The sequence below is a fragment of the Hemiscyllium ocellatum genome, chromosome 7 (assembly GCF_020745735.1).
Source record: "Hemiscyllium ocellatum isolate sHemOce1 chromosome 7, sHemOce1.pat.X.cur, whole genome shotgun sequence".
Classification (NCBI taxonomy): domain Eukaryota; kingdom Metazoa; phylum Chordata; class Chondrichthyes; order Orectolobiformes; family Hemiscylliidae; genus Hemiscyllium; species Hemiscyllium ocellatum.
In genome coordinates, this window is record NC_083407.1 from 46,658,538 (window position 1) to 46,672,585 (window position 14,048).

The window sequence follows — 14,048 nt, forward strand, 5'->3', positions numbered from 1 at the left end:
CAGCATCACCCCCCACTCCATGAAGGAATTAAAAACAACATTCTTTTCCCACTTTGCCGTACATTCAGTTTCGGCTGGGGGCAGGGAATTAAACTTCGCACGTGCGTCCCACTTTCGGTCTTGCAGGAGACGAGACAGTGAGGGCTGCAGAGGCTGCAGATCATGGTCGGGAGTGTGGTGCTGGGAAAGCACAGCGGGTCAGGCAGCATCCGAGGAGCAGGACAATTGACGTTTCGGACCGGAGCCTTTCAACATTCCTGATGAAGGGCATATGGCGGAAACGTCCATTCTCCTACTCCTCGGATGCTGCCTGAGCTGCTGGGCTTTCCCAAGAACACACCCTCAACACTTCCTAGTCTTGTTTCTGTCATGCGCGAACGGGGACAATCCCCAAAAAAAAGGGACACAAACCGCGCATGCGCAGCAACCAGCCGTGTTGTCAAATCAGTAGCTCGTGATGTTAAGTCATTACGCGCCGTCATGCGGTACGCGACGCATGCGCAGATGGCGCCCAGCGGCCATCTTTAATGGCGGCCTGCGTACGGCATTCTGGTATTGTTTGATTTATCATCCTCACACTACGTTCTGATAGTGTTCAATCTCTTCGTTTTCCACGGTCCCGATAGATTTGGTATTAAATCATTTCAGTAGTGCGTTCTCCCTGAGGTGAGTGAACATGAAATGTCAGAAAGTCGGTGTTTGAAAAAAAACTGATTGTGCGATTTTGGTACAGTATAAGATCATGGCAGCAGGCAGAGAGTGAGCTGAGTGTAAATGTTTGTGGGCACAGGGAAGGACGAAGGTAAATGTTGGATGGGCTGTGTTATGGGCGGCTCTGCATGCCAGCTGCTCTGAACTTGCCTTTTAAACTCCAGCCGTAAAGCTCAGCGTTGGGGCTGCTCAGAAGAAAGTTGTTGTCATGTCGAAAAAAAAGCACTGGCTTTCTATGGGCAAAACCAAACGGAGTCAGCTAAGCACCCTACATTTAAATTTAATATTCAAAGTTTAACTAAACAGCTACTTAATGGCAATAAAACCAAGATTGAAACGCAAACACAAAATGCTGGAGAAACTTAGCAGTTCGGGTAGCATGTGTAGAGAGGGCAAAGATAGTGTTTAGAGTCCACATCCTCTAGGACTACATCCTCTAGACCCAAATGCTCGTGGACTTCCTTTGAAAGATTTTTAGTATCTGAGCAGATTCTTAATTTCTTTTTTAGAAACATTCCTCATAGTGGTTCTTAGGAACAAAAACAAAGCGGTACATGTGCAAACCAGCACCTTTTGGGCATAATATACTTAGTTTGAATTCTCAACATGTTAGAGCTGTTAGATAATACTGTTTGTTGGAGCAAATGCATGGAGAATTGAGGGACTGTTTTTTCTTTCATGGGAAGAGATGTTTGTCTATAACTCTTTAACTTTTTAAAAAAAGTTTAGGAATAAAATCAAATATTGAAAAGAGCATACAAAAGAATGTATCAACTAACACTTGGATAAAGCTTTGGCCCAAAAATTGGAAAGTAATTTATGCCTAAAGTGTACATTTAATCACTTTTTTCTTTGACCAGATTTGGCTGTAAAAATGATTTGGGGGTGGGAATACTGGGTAAAGATCTGGTGTCATTGACAGAAAATATGAATAGAGAGATAAAATGGATTTTACTTTGAAAGTATTCACCTAATTTAAAAAGGCATCTCCAAAAAAGGTGGCAGATTTGTAAGTGGAAATGCAAATTCTATGTCTTTGCTGTGGGAGTTTGCATATCAGAAGAACTCACCTAAGCATTAAAAACATTTGGAAAACTTTCTTGAAGCAGCATATTGGAAGAGGACCATGTATCTATGCAATACTTTGCTATACTATTCTGATTAGATGCTCCTTGTCAGACATTTGAGGCACCTTCTAGTCCAGTATGTTCAGTGATATAACGTGTTTCGGGAACCTCTGGCTCAGGGACTACATTACAACTTGCACTACAAGAACTCCTTTGTCAGATGTTTGACCAAACTGGTTCACTACAATTAGGTCTTAAATAATTAAGACTCCTTGGAGATATCACTGGCATGTCTTATTCATTCCAGTTATTTTTCAAAAAATGGTGTTGACCCATCTTGTTGAACAAAACTTGTGTGTGGTCCTTGAGACCATTTTAGGAAGTAAGACTGAGGACTGCAGAGTCACAAGTCAAAAAATGTGGCTCTGGAAAAGCACAGCAGTTCAGGCAGCATCTGAGGAGCAGGCGAGTTGGTGTCTCAGGCATAAGCCCTTCTACAGGAATGTGGGGGGAAGGGGGAACTAAGAGAAATAGGATCATGGGGCTGGGGATAAGATGGCTGGGAAGTTGATAGGTTGGGGGGGGGGTGAGGGTGGAACAGATAGTTGGGAAGGAAGATGGACAGGTCAAGACTGCATTGCTGAGTTGGAAGTTTGGATCTGGGTTGAAGTGTGGGGACAGGAGATTTGGAAGCTGGTGAAGTCGGTCTTGATGCTGTGTGATTCAAGTGTTCCAAGGCGGAAGATGAGGCATTCTTCCTTCAGTTGCTAGGTGTCTTGGATTTGGCGGTGGATGAGGCCCAGGCTTTGCATGTCCTTGGAGTTGAAGTGGTCAGTCACAGGCTGGTGGTTTTGTTTCTGTGTGTCCCAGAGGTGTTCCCTGAAATGCTCTGTGAGTTGGCATCCTGTATTCCTGACTGTAGAGGAGACTGCATTGAGAGCAATGGATACAGTTGTTCAGGTGAGTGGGTTTGTAGGAAAATCTCTGGATGTGAAGCAATCCTTTGAGGCTTTAGACAGAAGTGAGGGGGGAGGTGTGGGTATGGGTTTTACACCCTCCAACTTGATACCGCTATCTTGACCTGTCCTACCTGTCCATTTTTCTCCCCACTGACCTATCACAATTACCCCATATCGCCTTCCCAGCTACCTTCCTCCAGCTCCATCTCCACTTGGTTGCTGCCTGACCTGCTGTGCTTTTCCAGTGCCATATTTTAGAATGATTTGGAGGTGCCAGTGTTGGATGGGGGTGTACAAAGTTAAAAATCTCACAGACCAGGTTCTAGCCCAATAGGTTTATTTGGAATGAAGGGACAGTGCTCCGAAAGCTTGTGCTTCCAAATAAATCTGTTGGACTATACCTGGTGTTGTGATTTAAAAAAAAAAACTATTTGGAAAACAGTTAGAGACAATCTCATTGCCAATAATTGCAAAGAGGTGGCTACATTCTCAGGTATAAATGCAATAAATGACTCAACTGAGCTTTGTAATTCCTGACATTTAAACATCCTAAAATGATAAGTGTTGACAGTTTAACTAATTATACTGAAACCCCCATATTTAGGAATTTATTACAATCTACTTCTGGAATATATGATACCCAATTTTTGACCACTTTAGGTGTGCATGGCAGCACTTTGGTCTGTATTGGTTTTAGTTTCTTTGCACATTTTATGGTTGAGATCTATTTGTTCTCGGGTCATAAGCAAGCACAAGCACATATTAAAGTAGTCAATATTCAGTACACCACCGTTTAAGAATTAAAATGAATTAATTGGAAGTAGTTGGCTTCACATTTACACTTATCTCTCCACCCCAGAGACTCCCAGCCTCATTTCTGATGAAGGGCTTTGGCCCGAAACATTGATTTTTCCTGCTTCATGGATGCTGCCTGACCTGCTGTGCTTTTCCAGCACTACTCTAATCTTTAATCTCCAGCATCTGCAGTACTCACTTTTGCCTTTACTTTTACACCTGGCAAGTTTTTTTTTTCTATAGTTTGGTTTCAGATGTCTGTGCTTCCTGACCGATGAGAGGCTGTGTTATAACCTTGGATATGCCAATCAACTTTAATTCTCGTACACAGTTGACTTTTGAACAGAAGGAGGTGGGGTGTGGGGAACAATAGTAAGTGATTTTTGGGGGGGAAGAAAAGCGAAGAAAAGCAAAAACATGACAAAATTAAAAAGCTTGAAGAGTGGAAAATTTTAGCAAAATTGTTCAAGGGTTTATTTTCATATTGGATACATTCCAAATCAAACTCATTCAAACTGAAAGTACGTTAGAGGGACACAAATTCCATTGGCAAATCTCAGATTGTATTGGGAATATTACATTCTCGAGTTGAAAAGATGTCACCCAAGGCTCAAGCTAATGTTCTAGGGCTATGGCTTCAAACGAGTATCTGGTGAAATGTAAATTCAGTTGCTAAATCTGGAATTGTTGACAATAAAACCCTTAAGACAGGACTTTTGAATGAAGGAAATCTTCCATCCCTACCTGGTCTGGCCAAGATGCAATTTCAGCTCCACAGACATGTGGACAACTCAAAATCCTTTCTGAAATAGCTGAGCTTTAGTGGGAATTAAAGATAGAAAACAAGTGCAGCCTTTGCCAATGACACACATCCTGCGAAAGAATATGATGCATACAGATCCAAATTCTGATTAAAAAAAATTTTCTGCCATTCATACCTCTCCCATCATTAGACATTACATAATCCACAATCGTAAATTTCTAATGCTGTTACATTCAATCCTTGTTTCTAGATATAGACATTTGAACTGCTCAAACATGAATATAATTTGTTAATGAGTATGAAATTTCCAACTACTACATCAACCATAAACTAAATATATACTGATGTAGGTGGAATGAGACTGGACAAGAAAGCAAATGTTTTCCATGGAGCAAGAACAGGATAAAACAACAGGAAACTAGGTAATTCTGTCAGTCTATTCCCATGAATATTTTTGGATTATCCAACTTCTCTTCCCTTCCTAGTCCACACATTAGTTGATATAAAATTTTTCTCATTCATGGGCTGTGGGCACCACTAGCAGCACCAGCATTTATCGCCAATACTTATTGCCCGAGAACCTTCTTGAACCACTGCAGTACAATGGCTGCAGGTAGAGCCACTGTTTCTGTTTGGGATAGAGTTCTAGTATTTTTACACAGTGAAACAAAGAACAAAAATGCTTCCAAGTTTGGGTGGTGAGGGGCTTGGTGAAGAACTTGCAGGTGGTGGCTTTCTCTATATATTTGCTACCTCTGCCCTTCTAAATGATAGTGGTCCTGGGTTTGGAAGATGTTGTCCAAGAAACTTTGGAAAAGTTTGGTTGGAGGTGTGATCCTTCAGCAAAGTTAGAGAATATTCTATCACACTTGAGTGTCACAAGTGGACTGACCTTGGTGAGTCAGATTACTACCACAACATTTATGGCATCTGATCTGTGCTTGTAGCCACATTACTTGTATGGCTAGTGCAGTTCAGTTTCTGGTCCCTGGCAAATCAAAAGATACCAATAGTAAGGGATTCAGAAATAATCATGCCCTTTGAATGGGAAAGTTTATTGTTTAGAATCTCTTGTTGGAGAGAGTTATTGTCAGGCATGTGCCAGCCCAAACCTGGATATTATCCAGGCCTTGCTGCATAGCCTGCTTCAGTATCTGAAGAATCAGAAATGATATTAGATTACTTAGTGTGCAAACAGGCCCTTCAGCCCAACATCTCCACACTGACCTTCCGAAGCGCAACCCGCCCATTCCCCTACATTTACCCCTTTACCTAACACTACGGGCAATTTGGCATGGCCAACTCACCTGACCTGCACATCTTTGGACTGTGGGAGGAAACCGGAGCACCCGGAGGAAACCCACGCAGACACGGGGAGAATGTACAAACTATCTGGTCGGCGTGCGCGGGTTAGACCGAAGGGTCTGTTTCCATGCTGCATATCCCTATGACTCGATTTCATATTGCATAGTCACCTGGAAACATCCTCACTTTTCATTTTACTACGAAGCAGTTGAAAACGTTGCAAGAGAAAAGAAAAAGGTGGGTGGGGAAAAAAGAGAGAACGTGTTCCCTAATTCTCCAAGCACTTGCACTACTCCCCCAGGACTAATTTGCTGCAGACTCAGCCAGCTGGACCCTAGCCAATGTAACTTCGGTTCCAATTTGCTGCAACATGAACCCACAGTGTTAGTCCCAGGCTGGACGTTACTCAGTGTATGGTGCAAATTTCCATCAGTCTTATTACAAAAATCATAAAAAGAATACCACAGATGCACTAAGCCAATGCAAATTCTATATTTCCAAGTAAAAATTAATTATTTAATGATATTAGGAAAACAACAAATTATACAGGACTGATGTTGTGATAGAGCAACTATAAAAGTATAAATTATGGACCATTACTACTTTGTATGATGCGATTCTCTGGCACAAAACATCGACTTAATGATTTGAGAACTTATTGCACAGATTGTTGGAATCAGCTTCTTATTTTGGCAATGGCAAGTTTGCCTTCAAGAAATCAGAGTTCATTGGGGTGGGGAATTGGAGAAGTTCAGGAAAACATACCTCACTTTTAACAACCCACTGAAATCCTAAACAATTCTTCATACAAGATTTAAGGTGTTCTGTGTACAGTTTTAATTACATAGAAAAATTGCTTTGTGACTAAACATAACTCAAAATATATAATATATGCAGCAATTCCCATTGAAGTATAAATTTGCTAAATTGAGGCTGGATAGATACCAACCATTACTGCATTCCTACATAAAATAAAAGCATATACAAATATGTACTTGATAAAATTTAACTCAGGACTGTCTGCTGAGGTTAGAAACAGGAAAGAAGTCACCCTGTTGGGAACTTTCTATAGACCACCAAATAGTTCCAGAGATGTAGAGGAAAGGATAGCAAAGATAATTCTGGATAGGAGTGTGAGTAACGTAGTTTTTGAGATCTTTAATTGTCTAAATATTGACTAGAAACACCAGAGTTTGGACAAAAACTGACCCATCTAAAGTATTCAATGTGTGCAGGATGGTTTCCTGACACAGTATATAGACAAGGCCACATTGGATTTGGTACTGGGTAATGAACTTGGCCAGGTGTTAAGTAGATGAGCACTTTGGTGATGGAGACTGCAATTTGGTTATGTTTACTTTAGTGATGGAAAGGGATAGGTGTGTAATGCAAGGCAAGAATTAGTGTTGCGGGAAAGGTAATTATGATGTGATTAGACAAGATTTAGGATGGGGACGGAAACCGCAAGTGGTGGGCACAATTGAAACATGGAGCTTTCTTTTTTAAGAGACAGCTACTGTGTCCCCTTGTCAGGCAGGGAGGAAGTGGTTGAGCAAGGGAACCATGGTTTACTTGAGAAGTTGAATCTCTTGTCAAGAGGACAAGGAAGGCTTATGTTAGGGTGAGACGTGAAGGCTCCGTTAGGGTGCTTAAGAGTTACAAGGTATCCAGGAGAAGTTGTTGACAGGTTGGATCAAGGAAAACCCTAAAGCCTTCTCTGAGACCATCATTGGCTAGATCAACATTTTATTGTTTATCCCTAATTGCAAACACATTGCTGTGGGTCTGGAGTCAACATGTAGACCAGACCAGATAAGGATTGCAGTTTACTTCAATAAAGGTGGGGTTTTCCTAACGATTTGTTTCATGGTCATTATTTGACTCCGAATTCCAGATTTTCATTGAATTCAAAGTCTATCATCTGCAGTGGCAGGATTTGAACCCAGATCCCCAGAACATTATCTGGGTCTCTGGATTAATTGATCAGCAATAATACCACAAGGCTGTTATCTTCTCTACATTTCTACTATTGTTTTTTTCCAGTGCCTATATCAATGCCAGGTTGACCATTTTATTTTCGATTCTTCGTTGAAACTTTGTAGTGATTGTTACCATTGTGTGACAGTTTGCTAGGCCATTTCTCAGAGCAGTTGATTGAAAATTAGAGGGGTGATCATGTTTGTTCTAACCCAAAATATGGTGTACCTAAATGATAGTGATGTGAAATTTTTTTAAAAAATAATCTATTTTATGTCCATATTAATATTGGCTATTTCCAATGTCAATCTTTCGGTTAGTGTTGGTGTAATTTTTTGATCTCCAATGTTTTACCTGGTACTTGCAGAGGAAAATCCAATGCTCCAGCCAACTCTACTTCTAAAAGTAATAGCTTTCATATTTTACCTAAATTACAAACTAAGCCATTGTTGTCCATCCATTGGCACTATACTTGCACATCCTGGATAACTGTTTGCTCATTGTCACCCCTGACAATGCTTGTCATGGCTGTAAAATGAGTAATGATAAGGTTATTGAAAACTTATTGAGAAATATTTGCAGTCAGTCAGTCTCTCTCCAAAAGATGACAATTCATGGGCCAAAGTCCCTTGTGCCCTTGCCTTGAACTCTGAAATTTGCTTTATTTTCTCTGCCCTCCCATCTCCAGTTTTTCGAGCTCAAGTTTGACATTAATCTCTTAAACTGCTGACTATCCAACTTTCCATCCCCTTCCTTCACCCATCCTAGAACCCAGTCCGGAGGAAGGGTCACTCGACTTGAAACATAACTTTAATTTTTCTCCACAGGTGCTGCCAGACCTGCTGAGTTTTTACTGCAATTTCTGTTTTTAGTGTGGTCGATTTACTTATTCTTGTGATGTGGGCATCACTGAGAGGCTAATATTTGTTGCACATTCTTAATTGTCATTGTCATTGAATTGACTGACTGGTGTTTTTGGCCAGGTCCTACTGCTGTGGGTCAGAAATCCTATAGCTTAAACTGGATATGAATTGTAGATTTCCTCGCTCAAATGAACATCAGTAACCAGATGGATTTTCATGATAGTTGACACAGGCATGATTACTAGTTTTCAATTAGAGATATTTTGTATTAATTGAATTTATACCCTATATACATTCTTGTAAGGACATTACTCCTTTCTGAGCAATTCTTCCATGACCAGACCATTCTTATCCCTGCCTCCCCATTGTTGTTTAGATGGGTGGGAGTGCAATTCACTGGCTCCATTATTTTCTGTATAATTACAGCCAATTAATCATTTTGAAGTGGCTTTTCTACCTTTCTGACCGTTTTCATTTACAAAATGCTCTTTTGCATCTGTTATGTTTCTCAACAGCACCATCAGAAATCTGTCAGTTTTCACAGCTTACAACTCTTATTGTACCCAATTTAACTTTCTCCATCTGCAGTAGCTCCAGATTATGTGAAGCTTTTATTTTAAGAGTTCCCATCCTTGTTTTCAGATTTCTCCATGATCTTGTCCCCTCCCGCCCCTCTCTCTCTCTCATGTTCACCAGTCTACAACCAGTCTACCATAGCTGTTGTAACCGAATTATGGTTCTAATTTTGCTGGCTGTGCTTTTAGTTGCTAGCCTCTTTGGTCCAGAAATCCATCCCAAAATGTTTCCCTCCAGATGCTCTTTAAGATTTGTATGTCTAAACCAGTTGCATATTTGTGCCTTGCTGTCTAATTTTTCTGAAGCTGTAAACTGTATTTAAATTGTGCAATTTATTTTCTAAATAGATCATGGAAGACGCAAGCTGTTTATTGAAGAAAATGGAGATCAGTGTGTCAGAAGCAGAAAAACGAACAGGCAAAAATGCAGTGAACATGCAGGAGATTTATACAGTCTACCTTATTGAAACAAAGTATGTAAATATGTATTACAGCTCATTTGTGTAGTTTCATAGTAGTGCCACTGCCTTGGTCTGTAGTTTGTTTTCTTTGGCGCGTACACAAATAACGTTGTGATTTTAGACTTCAGTAGCAGACATTTTAGCAGTTCTTGCTATGTAACTATAAAGTGATTTGTCTATGTTTTGATAAACATTGTCATCATAAAAATTGATTTTAATTCTTTACAACATGTACTGTTTTTTAGTATTTTACTGCATAGGAATTCTAAAATTTTTGCTAAGTGAACAGGTGAAAGATCTCTTGTGCTAGATCAATGTTATGCCCAAATTTGGTGTACACTCATGCTGACTTCTTTGAGATTACCATATCAAGTTTCACTTAAATTTTCAAAACCATTCTGAAGTTGTTAACTCAACATTGGCGCAAGTCATAAAATCACAATTGACACTTAGCCAAGAAAAAGTGGAGAAATAAGTTTTTATTATATTTATAGTTTTTTTTTAACTTAGGAAATTACTGCTGCCTAGGTTGCATGATTAATTCTTCTTTCCAGGTGCTTTCTAGTTTCTACATTAATTTTAAAATTGGGGAAACTTGGTAAGCAACTGAATAACTGATCATTCGAAGTAATGCCAACGTGAGGTTGTTTCTGATCACGTTGGCATTAATTCTAACCCTTTTTGTGGTCTGTTTTCCTAATGTACTGTATATTCCAGTATGCTATTCTCTTTCCAAACTGGAATAATGTAAATTTGTGCTTTTTATTTCCACTTCATGAAGAAGTGGATGTTGCTGTTTAGACAGCATTTACTACCCACTCCCAATTCCCTATTGAAAGTGTTGGTGAGCCTCCTTTCTGCAGTCCCATGTGATGTGGGCTAACCTATAGTGCTGTCCAGAAATTTGATTCCATGATGAAGTAGCAGTAGCATGGTTCCAATTCAGGATGGTGTGTGGCTTGAAGGGCAGCAGGCAGATAATCAGTTATCCCAGATAGTAGAGACTGTGGGTTTGCACAGTCATTGAAGCAATCTTGGTGAGTTACTGCAGTGTATCTTGTAGCTGTTAAGTGTGGTGGTGTAGGCAGAGCATTTTGAAGGTGGAGGGTTTGGTGCCAGCCAAGTGGCCTGCTGTGTTGACTGATGTAGGCATTCTGGTTAAGTGGTGAGTTCAATTGAGTTTCTAATCAATGGTAACTCCAAGGATCTTGATTATAACAGGATTCGGTGATGGCATACCAATTGAATAGAAAAGATGGTGGCTAGATTACCCAGTTCTAGTTGGAGATGCACATTGCCAGACATTTATGGCATGGATGTTACTTGCTACTTGTCAGCCCAAGCCTGGGAATTATACTGATCTTGTTGCATTTGAACATCTGGCTCCTTCAGTATCTGAGAGTTGCAAATGCTGTTGAACATGGTGCGATCATCGGCAAACATCTCCAATTATGACCTTGTGAAAGGAAGATCATTGAAGAAACAGCTGAAAATGGTTGGGCCTAGGATGCTTCTGAAGAACTTATGCTGAATGTCCTGGGGCTGACCTCCAATGACCATAACCTCCATCTTATATGCCAGGTATGACTTCAAGTGGAAAGATTGTCCCTGGATACATTGATTTCAGTTCTGCTTCTGGTCTTTCGTCCACATTCGAGCAAGGCTGGAATGAGGTCAGCAGCTGACTGGGTGTCATTGAGCTGGTTATTGCTGAGCAGTTGTTGCTTGATAATGGTGTTGATGACACCTTCAGTCACTCTACTGATCAAGAGTGGACTGGGGCAGTAATTGGTAGAGTTGGAATTATTCTGCTGTTGCATACAGAATGTACCTGGGCAACTTTCTACATTATTGTGTAAATGCCAATATTGTAACTCGAAGAGCTTGGCAAGGAGAATGCCAAGTTCTAGTCTTCAGTATGATTGCTGGAATGTTGTCAGCACCCATAGCTTTTGTACTGTCCAGTGCCTCTGACCACTTATTAATATCAGTGTGAATCGAATTGGCTGAAGACTGGGGGTATCTGTGATGTTGAGGACCAGAGAAAGAGGCCAAGATAGATCATCCACTTTGGCATTGCTGACTGAAGCATTCACAGCAATCTCTCTCACTGCATAGGGCTCTGCCATCATTGAAGATAGGGATATTTGTGGAGATGCCTCCAAGTAATTAATTATTCACAACTGGGATAGGACTGCAGAGCTTGGATCTGATCCATTAGCTGTGGGAATCACTGAGCTCTGTTAATTGTTCTGCTATTTGGTGTGTAAGTAGGCCTGCTTTGGTAGCTTCACCAGATTGACACCTCATCTTTCAGGTTTGCTGGATCCTGCTCCTGGAATGCCCACCTGCACTCTCCATTTGAGCAGGGTCGATACCTTGGCTTGATGGTAATGGTTGAGTGCTTGGCCATGAGGCTGCAGATTCTGCTGTTAACATTTTTTCTGCAGCCAGCAGGTTGGCAAGGATGAGATAAAGTATGTCTTCTTGTTTCCTCGCTGCTTGCGGCAGACCCAGTCTGGCAGCTATGACCTTTAGAACACAACCAGCTAGATCAGTGTACTACTGAACCACTTTTAGTGGTGGACATCGAAATTCCCTATTCAGAGTACACTTTGCACTCTTGTCACCCTTCGAGTTCCCCCCAAGTCTTCCTCAACAGGAGGAATCAGCCAAGGGAGATGGTACACGATGATCAGCAGGAGGTTTCCTTGTCCACGTTTCTCTAAGTCAAGACTTCATGAAGTCAGGAATCAATATTGAGGCCTCCCCAGGGCAATTCCCTCCTGTCACCACCTCTGTTGGGTTTATCCTGCTGGTGGGACAAGGCATATCCGGGGATAGTGACAATGATGTTAAATACAGAACACCCCTTTGAGCCTGCTCTGCCATTCCATCATGATCATGGCTGACTTGTCCAACTCAATAGCCTAATCCTGCTCTTTTTTTTCCCTATAACATTTTTTTTTAGATTAGATTACTTAGTGTGGAAACAGGACCTACGGCCCAACAAGTCCACACTGATCCTCTGAGCAACCCACCCAGACCCATTCCTCTACATTTACCCCATTACCTAACACTATGGGCAATTTAGCACAGCCAATTCACCTAACCTGCACACTTTTTGGACTGTGAAAGGAAACCGGAGTACCTGGAGGAAACCCACGCAGACATGGGGAGAATGTGCAAACTCCACACAGATTGTTGCCTGAGCTGGAAATTGAACCTGGGTCTTTGGCGCTGTGAGGCAGCAGTGCTAACCACTGTGCTGCCCATATTGATCCCATTTGCCCTGACTGCTGTATGTATCTAATTATCTTGACTACATTCAATGTTTGGGTATCAACTACTTTTTGTAGTAATGAATTCTGCAGGCTCACCACTTTTTGCATGAAGAAATGACTCCCTGTCTCTGTCCTAAATGGATTGTTTGTTAGTAAGATATGATTCTATCATTGTCGAGCTATTGCTTAAACTAGTGTTTGAGACAGCTCCCCCAATTTTGGCATTAGCCCCCAGGTATTACTGCAAAGGACTTTGCTGAATCAACAAGGTTGGTTGTTTCTGCTGTTGTCTTTTCTGGTACCTGGGTCAATGTCAGGTGGTCTGTCCAGTTTAATTTCTTTGATACTTTGTAATGATTGATGCATCAGAGTAGTTTGATTGGACACTTCAGAGGATATTGAAGTCCAATGTATTGCTGTGGATCTGGAGTTGCACATAGGCCAGACCAGGTGAGAATGGAGGATTTCCTTCCCTGAAGGGCATTAATGAGTCACAGGTTTTTTTTTAAGTTAAGTAATAGTTATCAATACACCATCTGCCATTGCTGGATTTGTACTTGAATCCCCAGAACATCAGTTGAGTTGCAGAATTAATAGTCCTGTGATAATACTACTGGCCACTGCCTCTCCCTTTATTGGAAATTCTCAATTATTCCTATGGAAGTATAAATAATAGTTAGAATAAAGTGCAACTGGTTGAAGATGACTTTGCCATTGCTATCAGATGTTAATTCAACTGTCAAATGCATTTGTTTCTTTAATTGCATGGGATCGGTGTGTCACTGGCTAGGCCAACATTGATTGCCCATCACTAGTAACCTTAGCAAAGGTGGTGGTGAGCTGTCTCCTTGAACCACTGCAGCACTTTTACTATAGGGATAGCCACGGTGATGTTCAGAAGGGCAGGATCAAAGACTTTGACTAAGTGATTGTGTAGGAACAAGTCAGGATAGAGAATGTGCAGGTTGTGAAGTTCTTGTGCCTTTGCCCTTGCCCATCTAAGTGAATAATGATTCATGAAATTGCTTGGAAAATAAATGGTTTGAATACATTTTAAGGAATATTTTCTCAAGGGCATAGTAAGGCAAATCCTGGTAGAACGTTCTTGACATGGGGCTATTCTTTTTCTATTGTGGGTTTGGCATGAAGTCTGTTGCATGCAGCAGACCTTTGCAATAAAACATTAATTTGCTTCATTGACTCCCAGGCTGTTTAAGAGGATTATGATTGTAAACTGATCAGGGGACCTATTTGTGAATCATCTTCTAGACCTGGGGATATTTGGTCT

General features: G+C 41.0%; 1 protein-coding gene across 1 annotated transcript in view; it reads left to right on the forward strand.

Annotated features, from left to right (window-relative positions):
* The first annotated feature begins 489 nt into the window (after positions 1-489).
* snx4 (sorting nexin 4) overlaps positions 490-14,048 on the forward strand; it is a 52,748-nt gene continuing 39,189 nt past the window's right edge. The window contains exons 1-2 of the mRNA XM_060827861.1: positions 490-666; positions 9,364-9,488. Coding sequence (XP_060683844.1) covers positions 9,367-9,488 — 122 coding nt within the window. The 5' untranslated portion in view covers positions 490-666; positions 9,364-9,366. The remainder of the gene's footprint in view (positions 667-9,363; positions 9,489-14,048) is intronic.